This window comes from Leucoraja erinacea, chromosome 20 (genome assembly GCF_028641065.1).
Source record: "Leucoraja erinacea ecotype New England chromosome 20, Leri_hhj_1, whole genome shotgun sequence".
In the NCBI taxonomy this organism is placed as follows: Eukaryota; Metazoa; Chordata; class Chondrichthyes; order Rajiformes; family Rajidae; genus Leucoraja; species Leucoraja erinaceus.
The window spans coordinates 38158570-38184981 of record NC_073396.1 but is presented as its reverse complement, the minus strand read 5'-3'; the positions used below and the strand labels follow the sequence as shown (position 1 = coordinate 38184981).

The 26412-nt window shown below is 43.0% G+C and overlaps 1 protein-coding gene across 1 annotated transcript in view; it reads right to left on the bottom strand.

The window, feature by feature from the left end:
* Positions 1-26412, bottom strand: part of xylt1 (xylosyltransferase I) — a 317375-nt gene that overhangs the window by 133123 nt on the left and 157840 nt on the right. The window contains exons 3-4 of the mRNA XM_055651880.1: positions 10058-10230; positions 9711-9913 (exon numbers count right to left, since the gene is read on the bottom strand). Of these exons, the coding sequence (XP_055507855.1) occupies positions 9711-9913; positions 10058-10230 (376 nt within the window). The remainder of the gene's footprint in view (positions 1-9710; positions 9914-10057; positions 10231-26412) is intronic.

Here is a 26412-nt window from a genome sequence, read left to right as displayed (position 1 = left end):
CTCTGGACTCCCCAACATCGGGAACATTTTAAGGATGATAGGGATTCTTATAGAGACATAAGATTATTAAAAGAAAACATTTTCTATGTTTCTATATCCCTACCATGGCAAAAATAGGATAGGCATGAGGCTAGATCCAGGATGGGTTTCCCTGCTTGTGGACCTAATTCAATCCAATTGAATTCAATTTTCAATTTTAATGTCATTGCACAAATACAAGTATGGGTACTCACAGTACTATTGGGCCTTTCCTGATTTTACTCATCACCTTTTTAATCAAGACCAGCTCTGTCTGCCTGCTCAGAAGGACACAAAGATCTAATCACTCTAGTTTAAGGAAGATTCCAGGAATTCACAGTTTTCCTGTTTTAAACTGGGCTTAATTGTCCATCTGGCTGCAAATTGCTCGCAAAGTTGTGGTGGTTTTCAAAAGCATTCTCCCGTCATATACCCACTCAAGATTACTTGGATGTCATTGAGTGCAACTTTCAATGACCAGGTGTAATCAGGCAATGTTTAAGGATGTAAATTTATGTCTGTACAATAGATTTTGCATTAAGGGAAGAAGGATTATACATTCAAGATTGGTAACGGTGTGGTGTTATTAATAGAAATATTGACACAAGAAATGTCTGCATGTAAAATTACACATAGGAATGATCATCCTTGTGGGTTGCATGCCCAATGAAAAGCAGGCTGCATATGTTTGAAATCAAGAATGACCTGCCTGGGGCCAAAGCCAGGCTCAAAATGAATGCCAATTCTTAAATAGAAGGCAGACAAATGTGGTGCAGTGACATATAATTGTGTACACAATGTTGTCACCAGTATTTCTTGACTTAGATTCCCTTATCTATGTACTACTAAACTACCTTATTGGGCTAGCTAAGTGTGGGTTATGGAGGAATGGAGGGTCATTGCTGGAGGACAATCATTGAGATCAGTCTGAAGACGGGTCTCGACCCGAAACGTCATCCATTCCTTCTCTCCAGAGATGTTGCCTATCCCGCTGAGTTACTCCAGCATTTTGTGTCCATCATTGAGATCTTGGATTGAGAGGATGGGTGGGTGAGCTCAGGTCTTTCTCAACACTGTTTGTAGTCAAGGCCGGGGGGGATTTAGTAAACAAAATTAGAGGTCTGCAGTTGTGGAGTTAGAAAATAGTTCAATCTCCGCATTTAGAAAATAGTCTACGCCTTTATTCCTATTACCAAAATGCATGACTCCACACTTTGCTACACTATATTCCACTTGCCACTTGTCTACCCATTCTCCCAACCTGTCCAAGTCCTTCCGCAGAGTCCCTGCTTTCTCAACACTACCTGCCCTTCCATCAATTTCCATATCATCTGCAACTTCAACCTTTAAAGCCTTCAATCCCTTTGTCCAAATCCACAATGGCATGTTTCCTTTATCATCGTTACTTTTTTGCATATCTTGAATTCATGGTTCTTTATCTATTTACATCATCGTCTAAATCTCTTGTTTCCCTTGTTCCTAACTAGTCTGAAAAGGACACAGAAAACTGGAGTAACTCAGCAGGACAGGCAGCATCTCTGGAGAGAAGGAATGTGTGACGTTTCAGCTCGAGACTTTGGGTAAAGGGTTGGAGTAGTTGGTGCCGAGGATTGTGGAAGGAGCTGGACTTGTGGACTGGGTAGGAAAGGAAGTTGAAAGAGATTAGCACACATTGTCAGAGTGTTGGTCAGGTAAGTACCCCAGGGAAGAGGTGGTGAACACATGGATATTGGAAGATCGGATGGTTATGAAGATCGGAAGAACTTCATCAGATCTGAGGGGATTGGTAGCTCCTCCTGGGATTGGAGGTTGGTCGCACACTGGAGACTACTCCAGCACTGAATCACCAAAATGGTTATCAAGGGATTGCCATTCAATAGTTCCTCCTGAGGCAACGTTCCCTGCAAAGTAGTGATAGATGGTGAATGATGTTATCTTATGTGTGACTGGTGATGAAATGACGATAGTTGGGCAAGGATGAGTCATGCTCGGAAATCTCAATTCATGCAGCAACGCATATTGATTCTGAAAATCTTTGTTATTGCATTTCACTGGAAAATACAATTTTAATCACGCAGCACTAAATATAGCAGCATTAAACAAAGAATTAGCCAATAACATTTATTCCATAACCATTGAGTCACACAACTTTAAATCTATTTGGTACATATGACCTCTTATTGTGTAGGAAGGAACTACAGATGCTGGTTTAATCCGAAGATAGACACAAAATGCTGGAGTAACTCAGCGGGACAGGCGGCGTCTCTGGAGAGAAGGAATGGGTAACGTTTCGGATCGAGACCCTTCTTCAAACCTTTTATTGTGATACATTCGGGAAGATTTCCTTTCATTCACCAACCATTCTTAATAGGTTAATGTCTATTCATTAATAAAAGGCATGTCTATTCTTAAATCGAATGTGGTGCGGTGACATGCAATTTTGTAGACCATGTTCTCACCTGTATTTCCTGACTTAGATTCCCATATCTCTGTACTACTAAATTACCTTATAGGCTGATTAACACATCATGAAAAATAAATTCATAGGCAGATGATTTTGAAGAAAAATTGACTAGAAAATATTGCTGAAGTTAGATAGGATACAATGGAAGAATGTGGTTGTGATAAAAAAGATTGCAGATCAGATTCACTGGTATACTGGCTAAAGCGTAGGGTTTTAGTTGCAAGGAGAGATTGGATGGACTAGGTTTGTTCTCGATTTATAGGGTTATGAGGGACACAGATAGTACAGATTCTCTGAGTCTTTTTCCCAGGGCAGGTAATTCTAAAACTACAGGGCAAAGTTTTTCGGGGAGAGGGGACATTTTTAAAGGAGATATGAGGAATGGGTTTTACATACAGAACATGCTGATAGAGGAAGAGGTAGTGGCATATAGAATTGCAATATTTGAAGGGTACTTGGATAGGAGAGTAAAGGGAGAGTGGTCATGCTAATAGGATTAGCATGAACGGGCATCATGGTGCCTGTAGACAAGTTGGGTGGATGGTCCCATTCCGTGCCATGCAACTCAATGACACTACCTAAATGGAAGCATGGAGAAGGGATCTCAACATTGTGGATGGACAAACGGGCAGAAATGAAAGGCTGATGTTCAACAAAGATGCAGGAGTGCACAAATGACCAATTGCAAACTACTTTAATTGACAAGATACAGATTTAAGTTAAACTAGACCAAGTGCAGACCCATTGGAAGATCAGAAATACACTGCCTTAATAATCAGTGAAAGTAGATTCAATTATCATTTCAAAAAGTGAAGACATTTGCTGGGAATAAACCTGCAGGCTTATGCTGCGAGTGTGACCTGGTGGAGCTAATTGAAACCATTTTCAAAGGAAGGAATTAGTATTATAGATAGAATGGACTCTGATGTGCTGTACACATTGTCATTTGATAAATCTCTGTCATTTTGGCACTGACAAGCTTTGGGGTGGAATATTTTCCATTGTATAAAATTAATCAGACATGAAATGGTATTTCTTGACACACTAAATAATAAAAGAATCAATACAAAATAGATGATGCCAATTAAAAATCACAATGGGTGCAACCAGTGGATTCATGGCACGACAAACAGGTGCAACAAAATTCCAAGGGCCAGACAGTATCTCTAGAGAAAAGGAATAGATGATGTTTTGGGTCGAGACCAGTCTAAGAAGGGTTTCAACCCAAAACGTCACCTATTCCTTTTCTCCAGAGATGCTTTCTGACCCACTGAGTTACTCTAGCTTTTTGTGTCTAACACAAATATTTGATATGATAAATATAAATGCCATTTTTAAAGGTGTACATGATAGACAGATATCTGGCTATCTTGATGTCATCCTAAAGGGCCTGTCCCACTTACGCGACTTTTCAGCAACTGTCTCCGACCTTCAAGCTCGAGGGCACTCGCCTGAAAAACCTCGAGGTGGATCGACCATCAGCACACACACACACACACACACACAAACACACACACACTGGATCGACCGTCACACACACACACACACACACACACACAACACACACACACGCACACACACACACACACACACACACACACACACACACACACACACACACACACACACACACACACGCACACACACACACACACACACACACACACACACACACACACACACACACACACACACACACACACACACACACACACACACACACACACACACACACAACACACACACACACACACGCAAACACACACACACACACACACACACATACACATACAGGGAACACACACACACACACACACACACACACACACACAGCACACACACACAAACACACACACACACACACACACAAACACACACCCACACACACACACACACACACACACACACAACAACACACACACACACACTGGCACACACACAAACACACACAACACCACACACACACACACACACACACACACACACACACACACACACACACACACACACACACACACACACACACACACACACACACACACACACACACACACACACACACACACACACACACACACACACACACACACACACACACACAGGGGAGAGAAGGGAACACACAACACACACACAGAAGGGGAGAGAAAGGGGAGCGCTGTCTGAAATTCAGAGCCGCGATGAACAGGAGGTAAAAGATGGCTGGCATAGTGTACGGTAGGTTCTTTAGAGAGCGGGGGGGGGGGGGGGGGAGAGAGAGAGGGGGGGAAGAAGAGAGAGGGAGAAGGGGGGGGGGGGGGGAGGGAAGGGTGGGGAGGGGGGGGAGGGGGGGGGGGGGGGGGAGAAGGAGTGGAGACACTTTTAAGATGCCAGACAACTTTTAATAAAGAAAATTCCAATGAGCCAATTAAAATGCCCGGTCAGCAAAGGTGATTGCCTAAGGCGACCTCGACTGCCTCTAACTAAATGGCGACCCCAGTACCACTGCACTACGAGTTCAAAGGAACCATGCCGACCAATTTTGACTCATGGAAAATTTTTCAGCATGCTGAAAAAATGTCCTCGACCAAACTGAGGCCGTGAGTATGCGGGAACTTCTCTCGAGCATGAAGGAGAGTTCGAGTGACATCCTAGGACCACGTGTCGACCATGCTGTGAGTTTGTGGCGAGCGCAAACACTTCTAAACTGGCAAATTAGATCGCCATAGTGGGACAGACCCTTTAAACAATCTGACACCACTTGGTGTGGTTATAATGGGGGCGTATTACAATAATTAATCATGTGAAAATTCTTTCTGTGTCTCACTGCACGATGTGCTACAATTTCTGTAAACTAATCTTCATCAATAACAAGGAATGCACAAATTACAGTCAGTAATTTTCACTTCACATGCTCTGTATTTCTGAGGATCACCAGGGCAACATGGTGGTGCAACGGTAGAGTTGCTGCCTTACAACTCCAGAGACCTGGGTTCGATCCTGGCTACGGGTGCTTATCTGTACGGACTTTGTACGTTCTCCCCGTGACCTGTGTGGGTTTTCTCAGAGATCTCAGGTTTCCTTCTACACTCCAAAGACGTACGGGTTAGTAGGTTAATTGGCTTGATGTAAATGTAAACTGTTGCTAGTGTGTGTAGGGCAGTGCTAATGTGTGGGGATCGCTGGTCGATGCGGACTCAGTGGGCCTCGGTTTATCTTAGAATAAAGGGGAGGCCATTTAAGACTTTTTCACCCAGAGAGTTGTGAATTTATGGAATTCCCTGCCACAGAGGGCAGTGGAGGCCAAGTCACTGCATGGATTTAAGAGAGAGTTAGATAGAGCTCTTGGGGCTAGTGGAGTCAAGGGATATGGGGAGAAGACAGGCACGGGTTATTGATAGGGAACGATCAGCTATGATCACAATGAATGGCGGTGCTGGCTCGAAGGGCCGAATGGTCTCCTCCTGCACCTATTTTCTATGTTTCTATGTTTCTATCTCCAAACTAAACAAATATTTTGGCATGTATGTTCTCAAAGTTCCCCAGTTGGTTTCCAGCAGCTTGTGGCACATGTCCAGGTGTAAGTGAACGAGACACTTTTACAATCCTGTGTTAGCTTTTCATTCCAAATTGTTTCAATTTCCTGCTTCACTGAGGAGGAGTGAAATTATATCATCAGATTGAAATTACAAATCTGTGGCTGCAGATACGAAATCCTATCATGAAAGGATTCACAAGATTATGCGGCTCAGACATATATGAAATAATACAATGATTAGGAAGGAACTGCAGATGCTGGTTTAAACTGATCATAGATACAATATGTTGGAGTAACTCAGCGGGACAGCATCACTGGAGGGACGGAATGGGCAACGTTTCAGGTAGAGACACAGTAGGCCAAGTCACTGGAGAGTCACTGACTGAAACACTTTACACAGTTCCCGCTGCACCAAAAAATCCCAGAGCATCATAAAGGACATTTCCCACCCCGGACACTCCCTGTTTGAACTGTTGCCGTCAGGCAGACGGTACAGATCTACAAGGACAAGGACGAACAGACTAAAAAACAGTTTTTACCCCACTGCTATAAAGGCACTAAATGTAGCAGCCAAGGAACGCAGGGGCGAGACAAACTGGGATCATGTGAAATCGACAGAAGGATGTTGGAGTTTATGTCAGTGATAGTTGTTTATCTTTTAGCATATCGCTGAAATGTTTGAGGGACGGAATGGGCAAAATTTCGTTGTACAGCTCATGTTACAATGAGACCTATTCTATTCTATCAGATTCTTCAGATCGATGTCGGGGGAGAGGGAGGTGCATAGATAAGGAAGTGTAAGGTGTGAAAATGGGACAAAGGGGTTGGAGATAAAGGAAACATAGAATTGATCACTGTTAGCTAGGGGAAGGTAACAACAAAGCAAACAGAGATAAATTGTGGTCAGAGGCAGTCAGTGGTCAGAGAAGTGGGATGGAGGAGGGGGTGGAGAGAGGGAAAGCAAAGGTTACTTGAAGCTAACGCAAGTTGAAATAACACACTCAGTGACAGTCAGAGGAGATGAAATTATTGATAGCCATTGATAATAAATGCCTGAAAGGCAACATATGCATATTGTGATCCTCTGTAAATATAACTGAGTTTGTGAAATGGAGTTCAGTTTTACTACACAATACAGTCAGCACAAGTAAACGAGATTTATAACTCCTGAGAATTTAGCGCCATTTTCTAACAATGCCTTAAGCCTGATATTAGCAGAGAGAGAAACCAAAGAAGGTAAACTTCTGGTTGTACAACCTTAGTTGGAAAATCAATTTTCCATTCCACCTAAATATTATCAGAAGTCAATTTCAATGAATTCAGCAGTAAACACTTTTGAATAACAATAGAAATGTATCAAAACCCATTTCATGAAGTCGTCCATTGAAAACATCAAATTATGCTTTCAATGCAATCACACTGTATAACCTTTAAATATTAACGATCATTGCTCCCCAGTCAGCTGGTTTCCCAGCCAACATCATGTAAGATGAATGTGCCCACTTGCTGCTTGTGATAAACTGAGGAGAACAGGGTGAGGCAATCGATAGGCTCAGGTATTAAAGTCATTAACGTGGTCTATTGCAGGTGCATCACTTTGGAGATGTATTCTGGCCATAGCTGTTGCAAATACTCATCTGCTGGTATTTAAAAAAAAAGCTTTGTATGGCTTTGATGGAGCTTGTCTGTATCCTCATCCATAAGCTGAATTAATGAAATACAAAATCCATTTTATTCTCATATTTCAACAGTGTTTTGTGTGCAATCTGGGCAAAAAGCCTCTTAGGTTGCGTGATTTATTCAAGGCCATCATTTTCTTCTAATTCTAATTGCTCTGTGTGTCGTCCTCTGTCTGACCCAGCTAAGCTCCAGTACTTAGGCACTGTTACACAAGCAAGATTCAAGAGAGTTTATTGTCATGAGTCCCAGACAGGACAATGACGTTCTTGCATACTTACTAAAGCAGGGTGGAGACTGATTTGATTGTCGAATGCTGATCATGCCTGATCAATAGGGAACGAGTGAAGAATTACAACATGTGGAAAATAAATCTGGATAGACATTCATGTGATGTGATGGGATTATATTCAAGCCTGATTACCAAGTGCAGTTGGGTAACCATTCTAACCAGCACTACGTCTGATTTTGCCAATCCAACCAACACTACCTTTTCCACATCATTTGGGTTGAAAAATTGTTTCTCTGATGCCTCAAACAATTCTGATGGAAATCCCTGCTCAGCGTTTTGTACAAGTGTATGAGTAACATTCACTGGGATTTATCTGGATGAGAGGAAATCTTATAGAAATATATACAATTCTTAAGGGATTGGACAGGCTGGATACAAGAACAATGTCCCCATTTTTGGGTGAGTCCAGAACCAGGAGTCACAGTTTAAGAATAAGGGGTAGGCCATTCAGGACTGAGATGAGGAAAAACTTTTTCAGCCAGAGTTGTGAATCTGTGGAATTCTCTGTTACAGAAGGCAGTGGAGGCCAATTCACTGGATGTTTTCAAGAGAGAGTTAGATGTAGCTCTTAGGGCTAACAGATTCAAGGGATATAGGGCAAAAACAGGAACGGGGTACTGATTTTGGATGATCAGCCATATTGAATTGTGGTGCTGGCTCGAAGGGCCGAATAGCCTACTCCTGCAGCTATTTTCTATGTTTCTATGTTTCTAAACCACAGGGTCTTCACCTGAAACATCACCCATTCATTTTAATCACGGATATTGTCTGACCCTCTGAGTTATTCCAGAATTTTGTGTCTGTCTTCAGCGTTTTATTAACATGCGTTCATGCACTGTAGAATTTACAGTCTAGATAATACAAACCAAACGTGTATCAGGGTGCGCAGATAGAGGGAAGCCATTCAGCCCGTCTATCCTGTCCCTTGCTTTCAAATATGAGCAGAAATTAACAGAATCATTTAGCTTTGGAAAAGTTTCTCCTACACAATTAACCATACAAGTAACAATACAACCATTAAGCATGCAAGCTAAGTCTACTTCACAATCTCAAATGCAGTTAAGGCAAAACACAGGAGCTTTGAATATAGGGTTAACGTGTAATTCCATCCAGTCTTTTGATCCAAACTATCACACAGAAGAATGTCATCCTCAGGATCCTGACAATGTTATCCTCAGTGTGATTCCACAGCCAGCTCCACTCCTTGCTCTTGACACACTGTCCAAACTTGCTTTGCAACTATTTATGTTGGGATAGCTTTCATAGTGCGCTCAATACTAATTCACTGCCAATGGGCAGGTTGGATTTTCCCACCATCTCGGATCAATAGTATCTACCCACTTGCCCTTCTTCAGACTGAAGAAACGTCAGATTCCTTTTCTCCAGCTGTTTGAGTTACTCCAGCATGTTGTGTATATCTTTGGTTTAAACCAGCATCTGCAGTTCCTTCCTCCACCGCCCACTTGCCCTTTCCATTGCTGATAGACAATGTCTGTTTGACCAGGCCAAGACTAACAGACTCTGTCTGAGTGCACTGTCTGGTGTTGAATCAACACCTGGTGGCTTTGAGAGCATTGGAACTATTTTTTCTGGGCTTACTTAGTCTGGGCTAACCTTCCCCACATTTTCACCAGTCTTGATTGGGACCAGATACTGAAAAAAGATACAGAAGAAAGGTCAATGTATGGGCTCTGCCCTCAGACCCTGCATAACATGTAGGTGTAAACACATCACTGTTGTTGTACCTGATGGGGTAGTCAGCAGCACTCAGGTTAATGAAGAAGTCCCAGGACCAGTCCTTCATCTCCAGGAGATCGCGCATGCTCTGCAGGTACATGGTTAGCAGGCTTGCTCCGCCCCAGATGGTGGCCATCCGCCAAGGAGTGACCCTCACATTTGGATACTGACTCGCATACTGCAGCACCTGCCGGTGGAGGTAGTTTGATCGCTAAAAGTAGAATAAAAATAGGATTAATGGAATCACCTTTTATCAACTCATCCAGTCCAGCTATCAGTCTACAAGGTCAGTTTTTATTATCACAGCCACATAAAACGTAAAGCCTACCCACCCGCGCTCATCTCAGAACCTTACCTTGTCCACGTGTATGTAGTAGTAGTGGCTTTGGTGATAAATCGCCTTGAACATGCGCTGCAACTGCCGCGAGGCTCGACCATGTACAACCAACACAAAGGCAATTCTGACTGGGTTCGGTGGGGGAGTGTCCAAGGAATCATCCTCTGCCTGAATAGTATTGGTTGCTTTCCCTGTTGGTCACAAGTAATAAGTGGAAAATTAGTGGAAAAGGCATGACAATGTTGCATTAAGTCTTGACAAGGTTTTGTTTTTTTCCGAGGGTGAACAATATACCCCAATTCTCTGTCAAAGACAACATCGACTAGCTCTGCCCAGGATCATCCTCCAAAGGTCACTTGGTGAAACTAGGAAATTACACAGTGAACCATACACTGCACCTAACACCATTAAGGTAATAAAAAGAAACTATGATTTTATTTTTTAAAACAGGTTATGGCCATGGCATACAGGTTCACAGTGAATTGACAGTGCATTTTACAGCACGTCTTTAGACTTCTTTTTAAATCAATAATATTTGGCCATTGGCTGATTCACTCTGAGCCCATTTTACATTATTGGTGAAGATGAATTTCACCTTTATTACCTATCATGACATTTCCAAGGTCCATAACAGCTGGATTATCAGTTAGGATTCTATTTTTCACTTTGTTAAGGATAAGCAGCATTGTTAATGTAGGAAGGAACTACAGATGCTGGTTCAAAACCGAGGATAGACACAAAAAGCTAGAGTAACACTGTGGGTCAGACAGCATCTCTGGAGAGAAGGAATAGGTGACATTTTGGGTCTAGACCCTTCTTCAGACTGAGGACAGAGAAACGAGAAATATAGACTGTGATGCGGAAAGTTACAGAACAAATGAATGAAAGATATGCAATAAACTAACGATTATCAACATTTAAGTATTATATTGGGGTTACTTTATCAACATTTTTGAAGTATGATACAGCTTTATAGGACAGGTTAGGCTGCATTTGGAGTGTTATGTGTAGTTTAGATAATTTTATTTCATCTTCTTTGGTCAATATGTCAAGTTTAATCAGTCCATAGCTTGGTTACAATCAAGCACTGAATTGGTGGAGTTGGTCGTTCCCAGACAAACACCAAGCAGCGTTTGTGAAAGTGTTAAATTGTCAAATCAATAACTAAAAGTCTGATTTAAAGTCTTTGGCTATTTAGTCTTTGTAAGTGGAAGCTCTTTTGACAATATTTCAGTCAGTCTGGTGTTTCATTGGGGTTCTAAAACACTAGATTTTCAGTTCCTTCTGTAACAACCACACAAATAACCGATGCTTTGTTTCTTGTATGATAGACTAAGTGGTAATCGTTGACAACTCCAGAGATGAGTCACCATCAACTTTTACAGTTAGCCCCAGAAGTTGATAGAAATCATGGTTTCTCAACTAAAGTTTTCTCAAAGGCGCTTTCGCAATAAAAGCTTATGTTCCAAGTATAGGTTTTATTCAGAAAGCACAGGGCGGAACAGGGTGGCAAGGTGGCCCAGCGGTAGAGTTGCAATATGCGATTTTCCGTTAATGATTTACTAGGCTGAACATTTTCGATTGGAACAGCCTAGTAAAAATCGCGTTTTAATCCCGCCCCCTCTAAACAGCACCAAAATCGCACACAAGGGGTGGGGCAGATGCTCAGCCACGATTCAGGTAGGTTTTGTAACATACCTACTTACAGAATTACAGACCCGGGTATGATCCTGACTACGGGTGCTGTCTGTACGGGGTTAGTACATTCTCCTGTGACCTTGTGGGTTTTCTACAGCATCTCCGGTTTCCTCCCACACTCCAAAGATGTACAGGTTTGTAGATTAATTGCCTTGGTAAAATTGTAAAATGTCCCTAGCGCGTATAGGATAGTGCTGGTGTACAGACTCTGTGGACCGAAGGGCCTGTTTCCGCGCTGTATCTATAAACTAAACTGAACTGTGTTCTGATGAATTAGTAAAAACCCAAATGAACCCAAATGTGGTCCATGCAATTCTCTACCGCTGGTCTACTACCAGATACACACTGCACAAGTACCAGTCTCTTAGTGAAGCATTACTCACACCAAGGTCATTACTCACAAATACCCATAGCCATGACACCCTATCTTACATTCCACATTAAAGATTTTCCCTAAAGCCGACTGCTTTGAGCCTCTCTACTCCAACAACCCCTTAACTCATTGTCAGGCATTGAAGATGCTGTGCCTCATGAAGACAAAGTATAATTTTGGCTCTCATTTCACACATATGGTGGCTGAATCGTGCAGTCTGGGACAAGGCTAAGCAGAAGAAGGAGAAGTGTCTCGGCCCGAAACATCACCCATTCCTTCTGTCCAGAGATGCTGCCTGTCCCGCTGAGTTACTCCAGCTTTTTGTGTCTATCTTCAGATGAAACTCTCTATCTGTGTCAGCCCCACTTCTGCAGAATGTGCACTCCCCTCAACTCACTCACACTCTGCTCTATTCAGCTTGTAACAGAAAACAAACAATTAATACATTCACTGCCTTCCATCAACAGATGAATGATGTGACCATGCTCTCGGTAATGTCATACCAGTCCTGCATTTGGGCCAAAATGTAACAAGTTCAGGGTGGAAGTTCTCCCTGAAAGTGTGACTGCACTGCTTTTATCGAGACCTGATCAGCCATCCAATGGCCACAGTGGATAGTTTGTGCGATGCTGACAAAACATTTTATTTTATTTCCCTTCCTTTGGAAAAGTTAGTGATTTCAGAAGCCATAAAGTGAGCAAATTGCCATAACCTTGAATTTCTGTTTATTTAGCAGGAGTACTATTACAGAGCCTGACATGATTCCTCCACCTAATCCCTTTATGAATATACCAGAGGGAAACTGGTCGGGCGTGTTTACACATCAGTGGCAGTATTAAATGACAAGACAACCATATCAACGTAACAAACCACAAAGAACTCTGCTTGTGATTTATCAAGACCGATGACTTAAATTAGCATCTGTGGGGATCAAATATTGATCACTTGCCTTTCATTCTTGCATAGTTTTCAAAAGTATCTCAAATCTTTACCGCCTCTTCCATCACAAAGCTTCGGGGAGACAGACTGAAGAAACAAATTCACGACGCAGAAACAGGGAACTGCAGATGCTGGTTTACAAAAAACATAGCAGAAAAAGACACAAAGTGCTGGAGTAACTCAGTGGGTCAAGGAGCAGCCCTGGAGAACATGGATAGATCACATTTTGAGTTGAGACCCGTCTTCAGATTGATTTTGTGTTATTTCCTCACTGCCTGTAGATCTATATATGACTAACGTCGATAGATGAAACATGGCATTAAAGGATAATGCTGTTATTTGATCCTGAAGAAACTGCTGTGCAAGTGTTCATTCTGTAAGAATGCTCTCACAATACGGCGGCACAGCGGTAAAGTTGTTGCCTTATAACGCTTACAGCGCCAGAGACCCGGTTCGATCCCCACCACGGGTGCCGTCTGTACACAGTTTGTATGTTCTCCCCGTGACCCCATTAATTAGCATGGTATAAGTGTAAACTGTCCCTAATGCATGTAGGGCTGTGTCAATATGCAGAGATCGCTGATCGGTGCAGACTCAGTGGGTCGATGTGCATGTTTTCACGCTGTATCTCTAAACTAAACACAACCTGAGCTACTTGAAGGTACGGGGTGGCAGCTGTGTCAAGTAGGTACAGATGGAAATTACTCGATGCCACTGCTCTCAACCTGAAAGTGCTTGAGTAAATGTACTGGCCCCTAATTTGCTGCCAAAACCAAAGCAAGGTTAATAGAGGTTGTCATTATTTGTGAGAAGGTGTCAAAGCACTTTCAGCAGAGTACAGGTGCGAGTAAAAAGCTGCCCTGCCCTCAGCTCTACAAGTGCATCAAATGACACGGAATTGTTGTGTTTCAAGCTCAAACCTGGGCTCATTTTGCCACAGAAAATGTAGTTTCTAGTCCAAGTAGCCTATCAAGAAGTAGAATTGTTAAGTACTATTATAGTAAACTCATTATAATGGAACATTGGGGGAGGGGACAATGTCCGTTATTGCTGATTGTCCTCTATAACTGAGTAATTTATTATCATTGGATGTAGTCGAGACAAAGCAATGCAAATGTTGGATAATGCACAAAAGGACAATAAGTGCTGAAGTAATTCAACAGGGTAATAGTCCACGAGGTCAAGAGCATCTTCTTGCAGTTTCTTCTTAATCACTATTTATTTGTCAGTAATAGACAATAATAGTGCAAAGATAGTGACCCCAAGTCTATTTGGAGGTTGTAGTGTTTAAAAGCCTGACTGTTGTAGGGAAGAAGCTGTTCTTGAACCTGAACGTTACAGTTCCCTTCAGTGGAGATTGTAGATCCCTTCAATGGAGGTTAGTATCCATGATGGACTGGGCAGTTTCACCACTTTTCACAGACTTCTTCATTCCTGGACGTTTGAGTCGCTGAACCAGGCCGTGATGCAACCAGTCAATATGCTCTCTACCATACACCTGTAGGAGTTCAAGAGAGTAGTTGTTGATATACCAAATCTCCACAATCTTCTAAGGAAGGAGATACGTTGATGGGCTTTCTTTATAATTACATCAATGTGCTGGGTCCCGGACAGATCTTCAAAGGTGTGCACACTGAGGAATTTGATACTTTTGACCCTCTCCACCATCGACAAAGATGGGTTTGTGGATCTGCATTATACTTCTTCCAAAGTCCACAATCAGTCCCATGGTCTTACTGACGTTGAGAGGCAGCTTATTGTGCTGGCACCATTTGCTACGGTAGCAGAGGAAGCACAATCTGCCACAGGCAATGATGGTCCAATACTACACGGCCATCGTAGAGTCTGTTCTCACCTTCTCCATCGTGGTCTGGTTTGGCTCAGCCACCAAGCACGACACCTGAAGGCTGCAGCAAATCGTTGATCAGCAGAGTAGATTATTGGCTGCAACCTGCCCTCCATTGATGAACTGTACACTACAAGGGCGAGGAAGCGAGCACAAATTCTTTGAATCACTTCCCTCTGGAAGGCGACTCCGGACTGTCAAAGCTGCCACAGCCAGACATAAAAACAGTTTTTATCCACAAGCAGTTGCTCTACTCAACAGCCAAAAATCTGTAGCCACCCTTTGATCTGGTATTTTATTGGTTCACGTGCTTGATCAATGGTGTTTTATCATGAATGTTTTATTATTATTAATGTTTAGTGTTTTCTGAGTCATTCGTAACTGTCACTGTATGTCATGTTGTTACTTGTGGGCGGAGCACCAAGGCAAATTCCTTGTATGTGAATACTTGGCCAATAACCTTACTTATTTATTTACTTATACACCGACTCATCAGTAAGTATAATTCGTCCAACAACAGTGGTATCATCGGCAAACTTGAAGATGGAGTTTGAACTATGTCCGGTTACACAGTCACGAGTATATAGAGCAAGTAACATCACTGGAGAACATGGAGAGGTGATGCCGAGACCCTTCCTCAGACTGATTCAGTCTGCTGAGTTACTCCAGCATGTTGTGTCGTTACTGGTGATGATTGGTTATTGACCTAATGCATTAATTCTGTTTCTGGCTCCACTATCGCTGGCTGTATTTGAGTATCGTTAATATTTTTTTGCCTATTTTACTATTTACTAGCATTGTGCTTTTCTTTATCCTTTTCAATTGTGCATTCTGTTCACTCTGGATAGGGACATGTTTATTATGTGCCTGGTTATTTGCAAGTGCAGCAGCTGGACTTCACATCGTGCTCTTAAATAATTGTATGTCAAATTGTATGTTCTCCTGAACTAGGGAACCTCACAAAATGGACCAATGCGCAAAGAATAATGATACAGCGCGGAAACTGTCCCTCACGGTACCTGCCCACATCTGCCCACCAGCCCACACCTGCCAACATGTCCCAGCTAGACTAGTCATAGAGTGATGCAGCGTGTATACAGCCCCCTTGCCCACCTTGCCCACACCTACCAACATTTCCTATCTACACTAGTCATAGAATGATACAGTGTGGAAACAGGCCCCTCAGCCCAACTTGCCCACGCCGGCCCACTTGCCCTATCTACACAATTCATAGAGTGATTCACTGCGGAAGCAGCCCCTCGCTCAACTAGCCCACACCGGTCAATATGTCCCAGCTACACTAGTCATAGAGTTATAGAGAGACCAGCGTGGAAACAATCCCTTGCCCACATCCGCCAACATGTCCCAGCTACACTAGCCCTAGAGTGACCCAGCACAGAAACAGCCCCTTGGCCCAACTTGCCCACACCAGCCCACTAGACAAAGCTACACTAGTCATAGAGTGATACAGCACAGAAACAGCCTCTCGGCCCAACCCACCAACATGTCCTAGCTACACTAGTCCCACCTGGCTGCGCTTGGTCCATATCTCTCCAAACCTGTCCTATCTATGCACCTGTCTAACAGTTTATTAAATGTTGGGATAGTCGCTGCCTCAACTACCTCATCTGGCAGCTTGTTCCATACACCCACCACCCTTTGTATGAAAAAGTTACCCCTCAGAATCCTATTAAATCTTTTCCCCTTCACCTTGAACCTCAGTCCTCTGGTCCTCGATTCCCCTACTCTGGGCAAGAGACTGCATTTACCTGATCTAATCCTCTCATGATTTTGTACACTCTATAAGATCACTCTTCATCCTCCTGCGCTCCATGGAATAGAGACTCAGTCTACTCAACCTCTCCTTAAAGCTTACATCCTCTAGCCCTAGCAACATCCTCGTAAAATGTAACATGTTTGATGTTTGATTTTTATATGTGAAAAGTATTAAAATTGTGATCCCAAGGTCTGATGAGAAGCTTAACCGTGAAGATTTAAAGGTTCATGAGACTAATATGTAAATCACACTTCTTTGTTGTTTTCGATTGTTGAGATATTTTTTTTTTACATTTGTAATCACCACAGGAGATGTTGCAGAAATGAGACTGTTATCTACTTATCTCAACGAGTCAGCTGCTTTTAGCTAAGAAGGCAAAGTATCTGTTTTGTGGAGATAATGATGAACTATGGTAAACTATCACGAGGTGCTGATCTGGGTCGGCTACATGGCAAGATGAGGTCTTACTGTATGTGGCTGCAACACATTTGACCACTAGACACAGTTAAATCTACCTCAAATCAAAGAGTTCTTGCCATAAAACCCATTCACCTCCTCGTGGCTGGATTTTTTAATAAGATCAAATAGCATTAAATCATGATGTAAATGTATAGGACACTGTGTGGGAAGGAACTGCAGATACTGGTTTAAACCATAGGCACAAAAAGCTGGAGTAACTCAGTGGGACAGGCAGCATCTCTGGAGAGAAGGAATTGGTGATATTTCGGATAGAAACCCTTTTTCAGACTTTGGTTAGGCTGCATTTGGAACTGTGCATGCAATTCTGGTTACCAGAATGCTGCCTGGATTAGAGAGTTTCAGCCACAAGGAGAGGTTGGATGAACTTAGACTGTTTTCTCTGGAACGTCGGAGATTGAGGAGAGACTTGTATGTAACTTATGGGAGGGGCCCATAGCCATAGGGCAATTAGAACCTTTTCCAGTCCGCCGCTGCCTGTCACAACACTAGGGAGTATAGGGTATAAACTGAGAATGGCTCGTTTAATCATGAGTTGTGCAGGGGCTGAATGTTTTTACACAGGGGACCTTGGGGCAAGTGACATAAACAAACTGAAAATGAAAGGTTGGTGAGGAGGCAAATAGGATAGTGTTTTAAGAGCTGCTTTTAGATAGGCACATGGAAGTGCAGGGAATAGAAGGATGTGGAACTACATACAGGCGGAGATTGAGAGACTTGTTTAACATTATGGGGGCATCATGTTCAGCACAAACCAACACTAGGGAGGGCCGAAGGGCCCGTTCCTGTGAGTTGTACTCTTGAATGTTTTATTAAGTGGGATGGTGGGGACACATTTATACATTGGCAAAGGTTCTATTCAAAATATACAGTTTTTAAGTTTTTATAGGCACATGGAAGTAGGGAATAGAAGATTGTTCTACATACAGGCAGATGAGATTAGTTTAACAAGGCATCATGTTCAGCACAAACATTGTGGGCCGAAGGGCCCGTTCCTGTGCTGTACTCTTCTATGTTCTGTTAAGTGGGAGGACACATTTAAACACTTCTATTCAAACCTACAGTTTTAGTTTTTAATTTCTATATTGTTCTATCTGAAAGAATCAGTATTTCATATATTTGAGCCTTGAAGCATCTTAAACAAAAGAATGATAAATCTGACGCTACACATTTATAACTGTTACTTTTGAAGTTTTTAATTTTATTTTTTTAAGATTGTTATTCATGGTGAAATGGTTGGCTTAATGTCAACAATTTGTACACAATACATAACATTGATTGAGTGCCCTTTGTGATGGGGTTAAGCCGAGCATAAAGAGAAATATTTCAAACAGGGTCAAGGAGCACAAAGGAAGAGAGAAAGAAGAGAATGGATTCTAGACAACGTAACCTGGGTCAAAGGGGTTGCATAGACCAAGGAACGGTAGATGCTGGTTTACATCGAAGATAAACACAAAATGCTGCAGTAACTTAGCGGGACAGGCAGCATCTCTGGATAATGGGAGGAATGAGTGCCGTTTCGGGCCAAGGCCCTTCAGACGGGCCACTTTGACCCAAAATGTCACCCATTCCTTCTATTCAGGGATGCTGCCTGTCCCGCTGAATTACTGCAGCATTTTGTGTTAATCTTCAGCATTCTCAACGGGTGTTGCAGATTTACAGGCCAGATAATACAAGCCAGATGTGTATAGGGATGCACAGATAGAGGGAAGCCATTCTACCCGTCTATCCTTTCCCTACATAACCATACATCCATTAAGCATACGTGCTAAATCTACTTCATAATCTCAACCGCAGTTAAGACTAAACACAGGATCCTTGAATTACATTAAATATTGCCTGATTTTCTATCTTGGATATTTATTTTATCTTGTCCAAGAAACCATTCCAGTTTTATAATGCTACTCATCAGGAAAAATGTAGCGAGTCAACAAAATAGAGAGAGTACAGAGGAGATTTACTAGAATGTCGCCTGGGTTTCAGCAACTAAGTTACAGAGAAAGGTTGAACAAGTTAGGGCTTTATTCTTTGGAGCGCAGAAGGTTAAGGGGGGACTTGATAGAGGTTTTTAAAATGATGAGAGGGATAGACAGAGTTGACGTGGAAAAGCTTTTCCCACTGAGAGTAGGGAAGATTCAAACAAGGGGACATGACATGAGAATTAAGGGACTGAAGTTTAGGGGTAACATGAGGGGGAACTTCTTTACTCAGAGAGTGGTAGCTGTGTGGAATGAGCATCCAGTGAAGGTGGTGGAGGCAGGTTCGTTTTTATCATTTAAAAATAAATTGGATAGTTATATGGATGGGAAGGGAATGGAGGGTTATGGTCTGAGCGCAGGTATATGGGACTAGGGGAGATTATGTGTTTGGCACGGACTAGAAGGGTCGAGATGGCCTGTTTCCGTGCTGTAATTGTTATATGGTTATATGGTTATTTAGAAGTCCCTTATTTATTTTGGTCGCCAAATGCAATGTTGTGCTGGGTATGGTTCTGTTCTGCAATGATTTCCAGTGTGATCTACTCACAGTAACATTGCAACTGGACTGAGAACATCCACAAAACAGTTGCAATGCAATCCAATTCCTGGGGAATTAAGTCAATAACAACGCTTTTAATGGTGATGAAGTACCAGTAAAACTGCCTGGAGGCTTTCCCATGTTACTTTAAAACAGGTCTCTTGCCATTTCACTTATTATGAAATAAAATTTATTTTTAGCAATAAATATTTCAGCTGATCAAAACATTTCAGATAAAGGTCTCCCATTTATACATGATGCTACTTGGTTATTTGTGCATGTACAGGTCTTCCCCAGCTTGTGAACACCTTACTTATGTCCAGCTCCTACACACAAGCGAGCATTTTGAAGACCAGCGGGATGAATTTTCTGGCTGTTGTGGGTCTGTAGACATCCTCTGCCATGCAGTACTCCTGTCTATGACTGCGTCTCCAGATTGCAAATTATTCAGGTTACAAACAGTTCACAGGAACTGAACCCTGCCATAACATGGGAATGACCTGTACCTTATGCATCCTTTTATTGATCATGTTCTACCAATCGTCCCTGCATCTGTTTCATGCATTGCCTTTTCACTCAGTTCTCTTTTGTTGTTTAACACGCACACATTTTAAAACAGGATAGAATATGATTAAAATGTGCCCTAGATGTTGACTTTTGAAATATTGTCATCGTTATGCCCTGAATTATAAGGTAGTGAGTTTAATTATTAATTCTTCCTGAAGAAGGGTCTCAAAAGTTCACCCATTCCTTCTCTCCAGAGTTGCTGCCTGTCCCGCTGAGTAACTCCAGCATTTTGTGTCTATCTTCGGTTTAGACCAGCATCTGCAGTTCCTTCCTACAATTTAGTTAGAGCATTCATTAAACATAAAAGTATCTTTCATTTAAATGACTAACTACAGTAGATGATGAGCTGTGTGGAGATATTACAGCTTTGATAAGGTGGTCATCGACACTGGCCCATGTCCCAACATCTCAAACCTTCCTCAGGGGCTTCTGCCTAACTCCAAAGATATAATTACATCCTGAAAGACGACATCCATCCATCAAGCTAGCGAGATCAAACACCAAGGACTTTTAACACAACTAACGACATCTGAGTTGTTCAGCGATCCATCAGACATAATAATAGTGTCCTGATGTAATCTGTAATGAATACCAGTTCACAATTATTTGTTTGTAACTCCTGCTAGAGAGACATTCAGGTGGTCAACGCAGATAAGTGAAATCAAATGGAGCACATTCCACACATCGTGCCCATATTGGCTATTTCCGGGAGCTGACCAATTACTGCTATTCCCTTGCCCTTTCCCCTGGCCCATGAAACATTTACCTTTAGAAGTTTTCCAATTGTTCTTTTGAAAATAGCTACTGAATCTGCATCCACCACCCAAAGGCAGAACACTGCACATCATTAAAACTCACTGTGGGAACATAATCCTCATCCCCCCCCCCTTGGCTCTTTAGTTAATTAGCTGAAATCACTGTCCTCTGGTGACCGATTGTCCTGTTGCTGGGATCATTTGTCCATATCAAGGCAGCAACTCTACCGCTGCGCCACCGTGCTGCCCTGGGGTGAGCAGCCATTGCCAGTATTCTGCATATCCCCACCGCTGGCTGAAATAGGAACCACATGGAGAACATTCAGCCCGTTCTGGCTCTGCTGGCTGTACATGAAAGCTACCCAGTTAATTCCATTCATACATAAGGGTGAGAACCCCGCCAGTGCCCCATGCATTACCTCCCCACATTGGGCCGCACGTTGTGGGCTGGAATGGCAAGATGAGGAGAGAGCTGGAGGCTCCAGAATAGCTGGGAAAGCGAGCGAGCACAGCCTTCAGCACCTGCACCGAGCAGCGACCATGAAAGGAGGTGATTGCATGGCGCTGGGACAGGATGACCCGACATCGCCTATATCCCCACACATCACTTGTCACCAGGACATTGAGCCTTAAAGTGAGAAAATAACACATCTATATCTCCTTAAGCCAGGATCAGACGATCATTTTACACACTTGAAATGGCACCGGTGATAGCGACTTTGCAATCTCTCCCAGAAGAGGATTTACTAAGATAGACACTGAAGAAGGGTCTCGACCCGAAACGTCACCCATTACTTCTCTCCAGAGATGCTGCATGTCCAGCTGAGTTACTCCAGCACTCTGTCTATCTTCGGTTTAATCCAGTATCTGCAGTTCCTTCCGACACGGCAGTTTTACTAATATCCACCATAATTATCACACTCTTTTATTTGTGTATGACTGTACTCTTTGAATCACTTCCCTCTGGAAGGCGACTCCGGACTGTCAAAGCTGCCACAGACAGACATAAAAACAGTTTTTATCCACCAGTAGTTGCTCTACTCAACAGCCAACAATGATTTGGTATTTTGTTGGTTCACATGCTTGATCAATGGTGTTTTATCATTAATGTTTTATTATTATTAATGTTTAGTGTTTTCTGAATAGTTTGTAACTGTCACTATGTCATGTTGTTACTTGTGGGCGGAGCACCAAGGCAAATTCCTTGTATGTGAATACTTGGCCAATAAACTTACTTACTTACTTACTAATGGTATGATTAGACTGGGTAGCACATTTTCCACTGAATCTTGGACAATAGCAAACTAAACTAAACCACAGGATGAGATCAGAATTCATTGCCTATTGCTAAATATCTATGGACTGAAAGATTTGCCTGGTCATTTGCGAGGACAGTTTGTAACTAGCCACCTTCACCTGCTTGGACTCACAGAGAGTTCAGACTGGCAAAGGATGTTAAATCACTTTTTGTCAAGAGCATATGGTAATATGACTTCTTCTGACAATCCAATTGTTTAGTGGTTCCCATTACTGCCCAGAGCACGTTTTTTTTTTTTACATTACTGGTTATTAATTAACTACATTTAAATTCAGCAAATGCTCATGTTATGATTCATATCTCCTGTCTAGGGCCCCGGGTTATGAGTCTGGCTATACAACCACTGTATGCCAATATCTTAGTGTACAATCATCTGTTCAATTAAGAAAGGGAGTTTGAAGATAATTGACCATCATTCTAATAGTTCTCCTATAGTTTCTATAGCCACCAGTAAATCAAGAGCAGACAAAGTTAGGATCGTTACTCGATGACAAACAAGAACTGGCATGTCCGCCTTGCGTTCTGACCGGAAAATCCTACCCCTAATCTCCCTGACCCCGGATTCCAATCCCGTTGCTCATTATAGCAGCAGAACACCTCTGCACAGGGGAGCAGGTCAAGGCCTGTCAGTATTCACCAGTGCTGCAGCCCACACCATCATTAATTCTCTAATCCTGCAGACGACAGCTTCCTGCCAAAGCCTTCCTGCCAAAGCCGGAGTTACCAGGCAGGTCAAGGGATTTGGAACCTTTGCTGAATTTCTTTTCCCATTTTGCAAGCATCCTATGATTTCAGACATCCAGTGCTAATACACGCCAGCCTTTTTCATACATGACAAGTCTGCCTCTCAATTTGTCATTGTGAGCTGCCTGTCACACAGAAAAAATGACATTTAATTAACATCTGCCATTTTCATCTACGAAATACAGTCAGAAGGATTAAAACACACACTTCGAGAGCTGAATCCTAACAAATCTTCTATTCAAAGTGATACCGAGCTTTGCTTCATCACCGCTGGGTGAATGAACTATGAAAATGTAAAATAAAATCCTCTGACAATCTTTGGGCTCCAAGTGAAAGAACCGTGACACATGTGAAACCAAAGCAATTTCTTTTTCTGCACGCACTGTCTGTCTGGCCATGTCAGTTTTTACCTACATTTTGAACAATTCAGACTGAAAAAACAGGGAGTGGGGGGAGATGGCTGCCCTACCGGCAGTCTGTTAATTTTTTCATTCTTTTTGTTATTTTTTAGCGTGTTAAAAATTTGTTTTGACGTTCTTCGATTTGTTTTATGTGGGGGGAGGGGGGAATGGATCAAGGGATACTTTCTTTTCAAGTTCTTACCTTGCCGGAGATGTGATTAATTTTCAGATCACATTCTCTGGTTGCTCTGCAGCCTATCATCGATCGAGCAGGAAGCCTCCTCGGACTGACTTTGAGCCCCACCATGGGGCGCGGACTTAACATTGGAGCTGATCCCATGCCTGGGATCACTCCCACCACGGCCGCCCGCGGACTTTACCATCAAGCTCGCAGTCGGGAGAGGCTAGTCGGGAGCTCCAACGTCGCGGAAGGTTCGACGCGAGGTTCGATCGCCCGGCGCGGGGAAGCTGACATCCCCCCCGGAATGGAACCAGCACCGCCATTCAATGTGATCATGGCCGATCATCCACAATCAGTGCCCCATTCCTGCCTTCTCCCCATATCCCTTGATGGCCCTAAGAGCTCTAACTCTCTCTTAAAAGCGTCCAATGAATTGGCCTCCTCTGCCTTCTGAGGCAGAGAATTCCACAAATTCACAACTCTCTGGGTGAAAACATTTTTCCTCATTTCAGTTTGAAATGGCCTGCCCCTTATTCTTAAACTGTGGCCCCTGGTTCTGGACTCTCCCAACATCGGGGAACATGTTTCCTGCATCTAGCGTGTCCAATCCCTTAATAAGCAACTCTACCACTGCACCACCATGCCGCACCTGCCACCAATCCTTCATTGGTTTGGTGAGGGACGCTGGTTCAGGGGTGGGTAGTATCTGGATCGATGTGTCGGTGGAGTGGGCCGCTAGAGGCCCTGCAGCAGCCTGGGGCTTGCTTAGATCGGGCAACTGTCGAGAGAGATTAAGCACGCAGATCAATGGAGGCCTGCAGCGACATGCAGGTAGGGAGTGGTGGTAGAGGACACTGACGACCTTTAGTGTGGACAGGCTGATTGTGCAACGCCGCAAGATCAACGGCCCTTTATGGCCAAGTCAAAACTACATTTATAACACCTTCAGAATTGAAGCATATGAAATGGCACCAATACATGGCGACTATTGTACACTCAGGGTACTGTTCAAATACACAGGGTTGGACAGCATGGAAACAGGCCCTTTGACACAACCTGCTCACGTTGACCAACATGTCCCATCTGCACTAGTCGCACCTGCTCACATTTGGCCCATATCCCTCTATACCTACCCTATCCATGTACCTCTAAATGTTGTCATGGTACCTGCCTCAACTACCTCCTCTGGCAGGTCGCTACAAACACCCACCACCTTTTGTGTAAAAATGTTGCCCCTCACATTCCTAATAAACCTCCCCCCCCCCCTCCCCTCCCAACCCCTCCTCACCTTAAACCTGTATCCTCTGGTTCTCAATTCCCCTAATCTGGGTAAAAGACTGAGAATTTACCCGATCTATTCCTTTCCAAAGCACCGTGTATTATTCCTTGTCTTGGACGTAAGAAGAATGTTTTAAAACCACAGCATCAAAAAGACTATATGATGGATTTAAATCAGTGAAAATCACAGAAAAGGAAAGAGATATTAGGCAGTATATATTTCTGCAACCATTTCCCAATGCAGATGCCATGAAGTCTCTACAATCAATTCCCCTAATATTATTTATGGCACAGCACAAATCCCATACGTGCCAGGGGAATTATTCTTGCTGAGGTACTTGAAAGAAGCAAAAGAACCATAGCAAGGGGATATGAATGTCAAATGTGTGAACTGAGTTCTCTGCTCACTTACATCACAGAGCAAGGAAAGAGTCAAAATTGTGTTCAGCGGAATAACGTCCCCTTCAGTCCAATTTACCCATGACAGGCAGCCTATATGCGCAAATCCCATAGTTCTGCATTAGGCCCGTATTCCTCTACTCGTTTCTTATCCAAATATCTGTCCAAATGTCTTAGAATATATTGTAATCGTATCTGCTTTTATCACCACCGGCACGGTGGCGCAGCAATAAAGTTTCTGCCTTACAGCGCCAGATACCTGAGTACGATCCTGACTAGGGGTGTTGTCCATATGGGGTTGGTATGTTCACCCCGTGACCTTGTGTGTTTTCTCAGGGTGATCTGGTTTCCTCCCACACCAAGGATGTACAGGTTTGGAGGTTAATTGGCTCTGTTAAAAAAATTGTAAATTGTCCCTAGTGTGTATGATAGTGCTAGTGTATGTGGATCGCTGGTTGGCATGGACTTGGTGGGCTGAAGGGCCTGTCTCCGTGCTGTATCTCTAAACTCAACTAAACTAAACCCTCTAGCCTCTGATTCCCTAACTCTAGGAAAAATACTTGACCACTCTAGGAAAAATCTACCCTCTGTTCCTGTGCTGTGTTCCTGTGCATCCCTCCATAATGTTGTTTACTATCTACTACTCCACCAATTCTTGTGCCATCAGTAAATTTACAAATGAGTCCACCTACATTATCATCCAATTCATTTATATATTTGACAAACAACAATAGACCTGGCATCAAACATGCGGTATACCACTTCCCGTTAGAGAAATACACTTTGACCACTGTAACATAGACCACTACCGCTTGGGCAGCTTACAAACATTGACTTCTCTAACTTCAGATAGCCCTTGCTTTCCCTCTCTCACCATCCCCTGCCCCTTCCCAGTTCTCCCACCAGTCTTACTGTCTCCGACTACATACTATCTCTGTCCCGCCCACTCCCCTGACATCAGTTTGAAGAAGGGTCTTGACCCGAAACTTAGCCTTTTACTTCTCTGCAGAGATGCTGCCTGTCCCACTGAGTTACTCCCGCATTTTGTGTCTACCTTTGACCACTACCATCAACCACCTTTCAGCAAGTGACATTAGGATCCA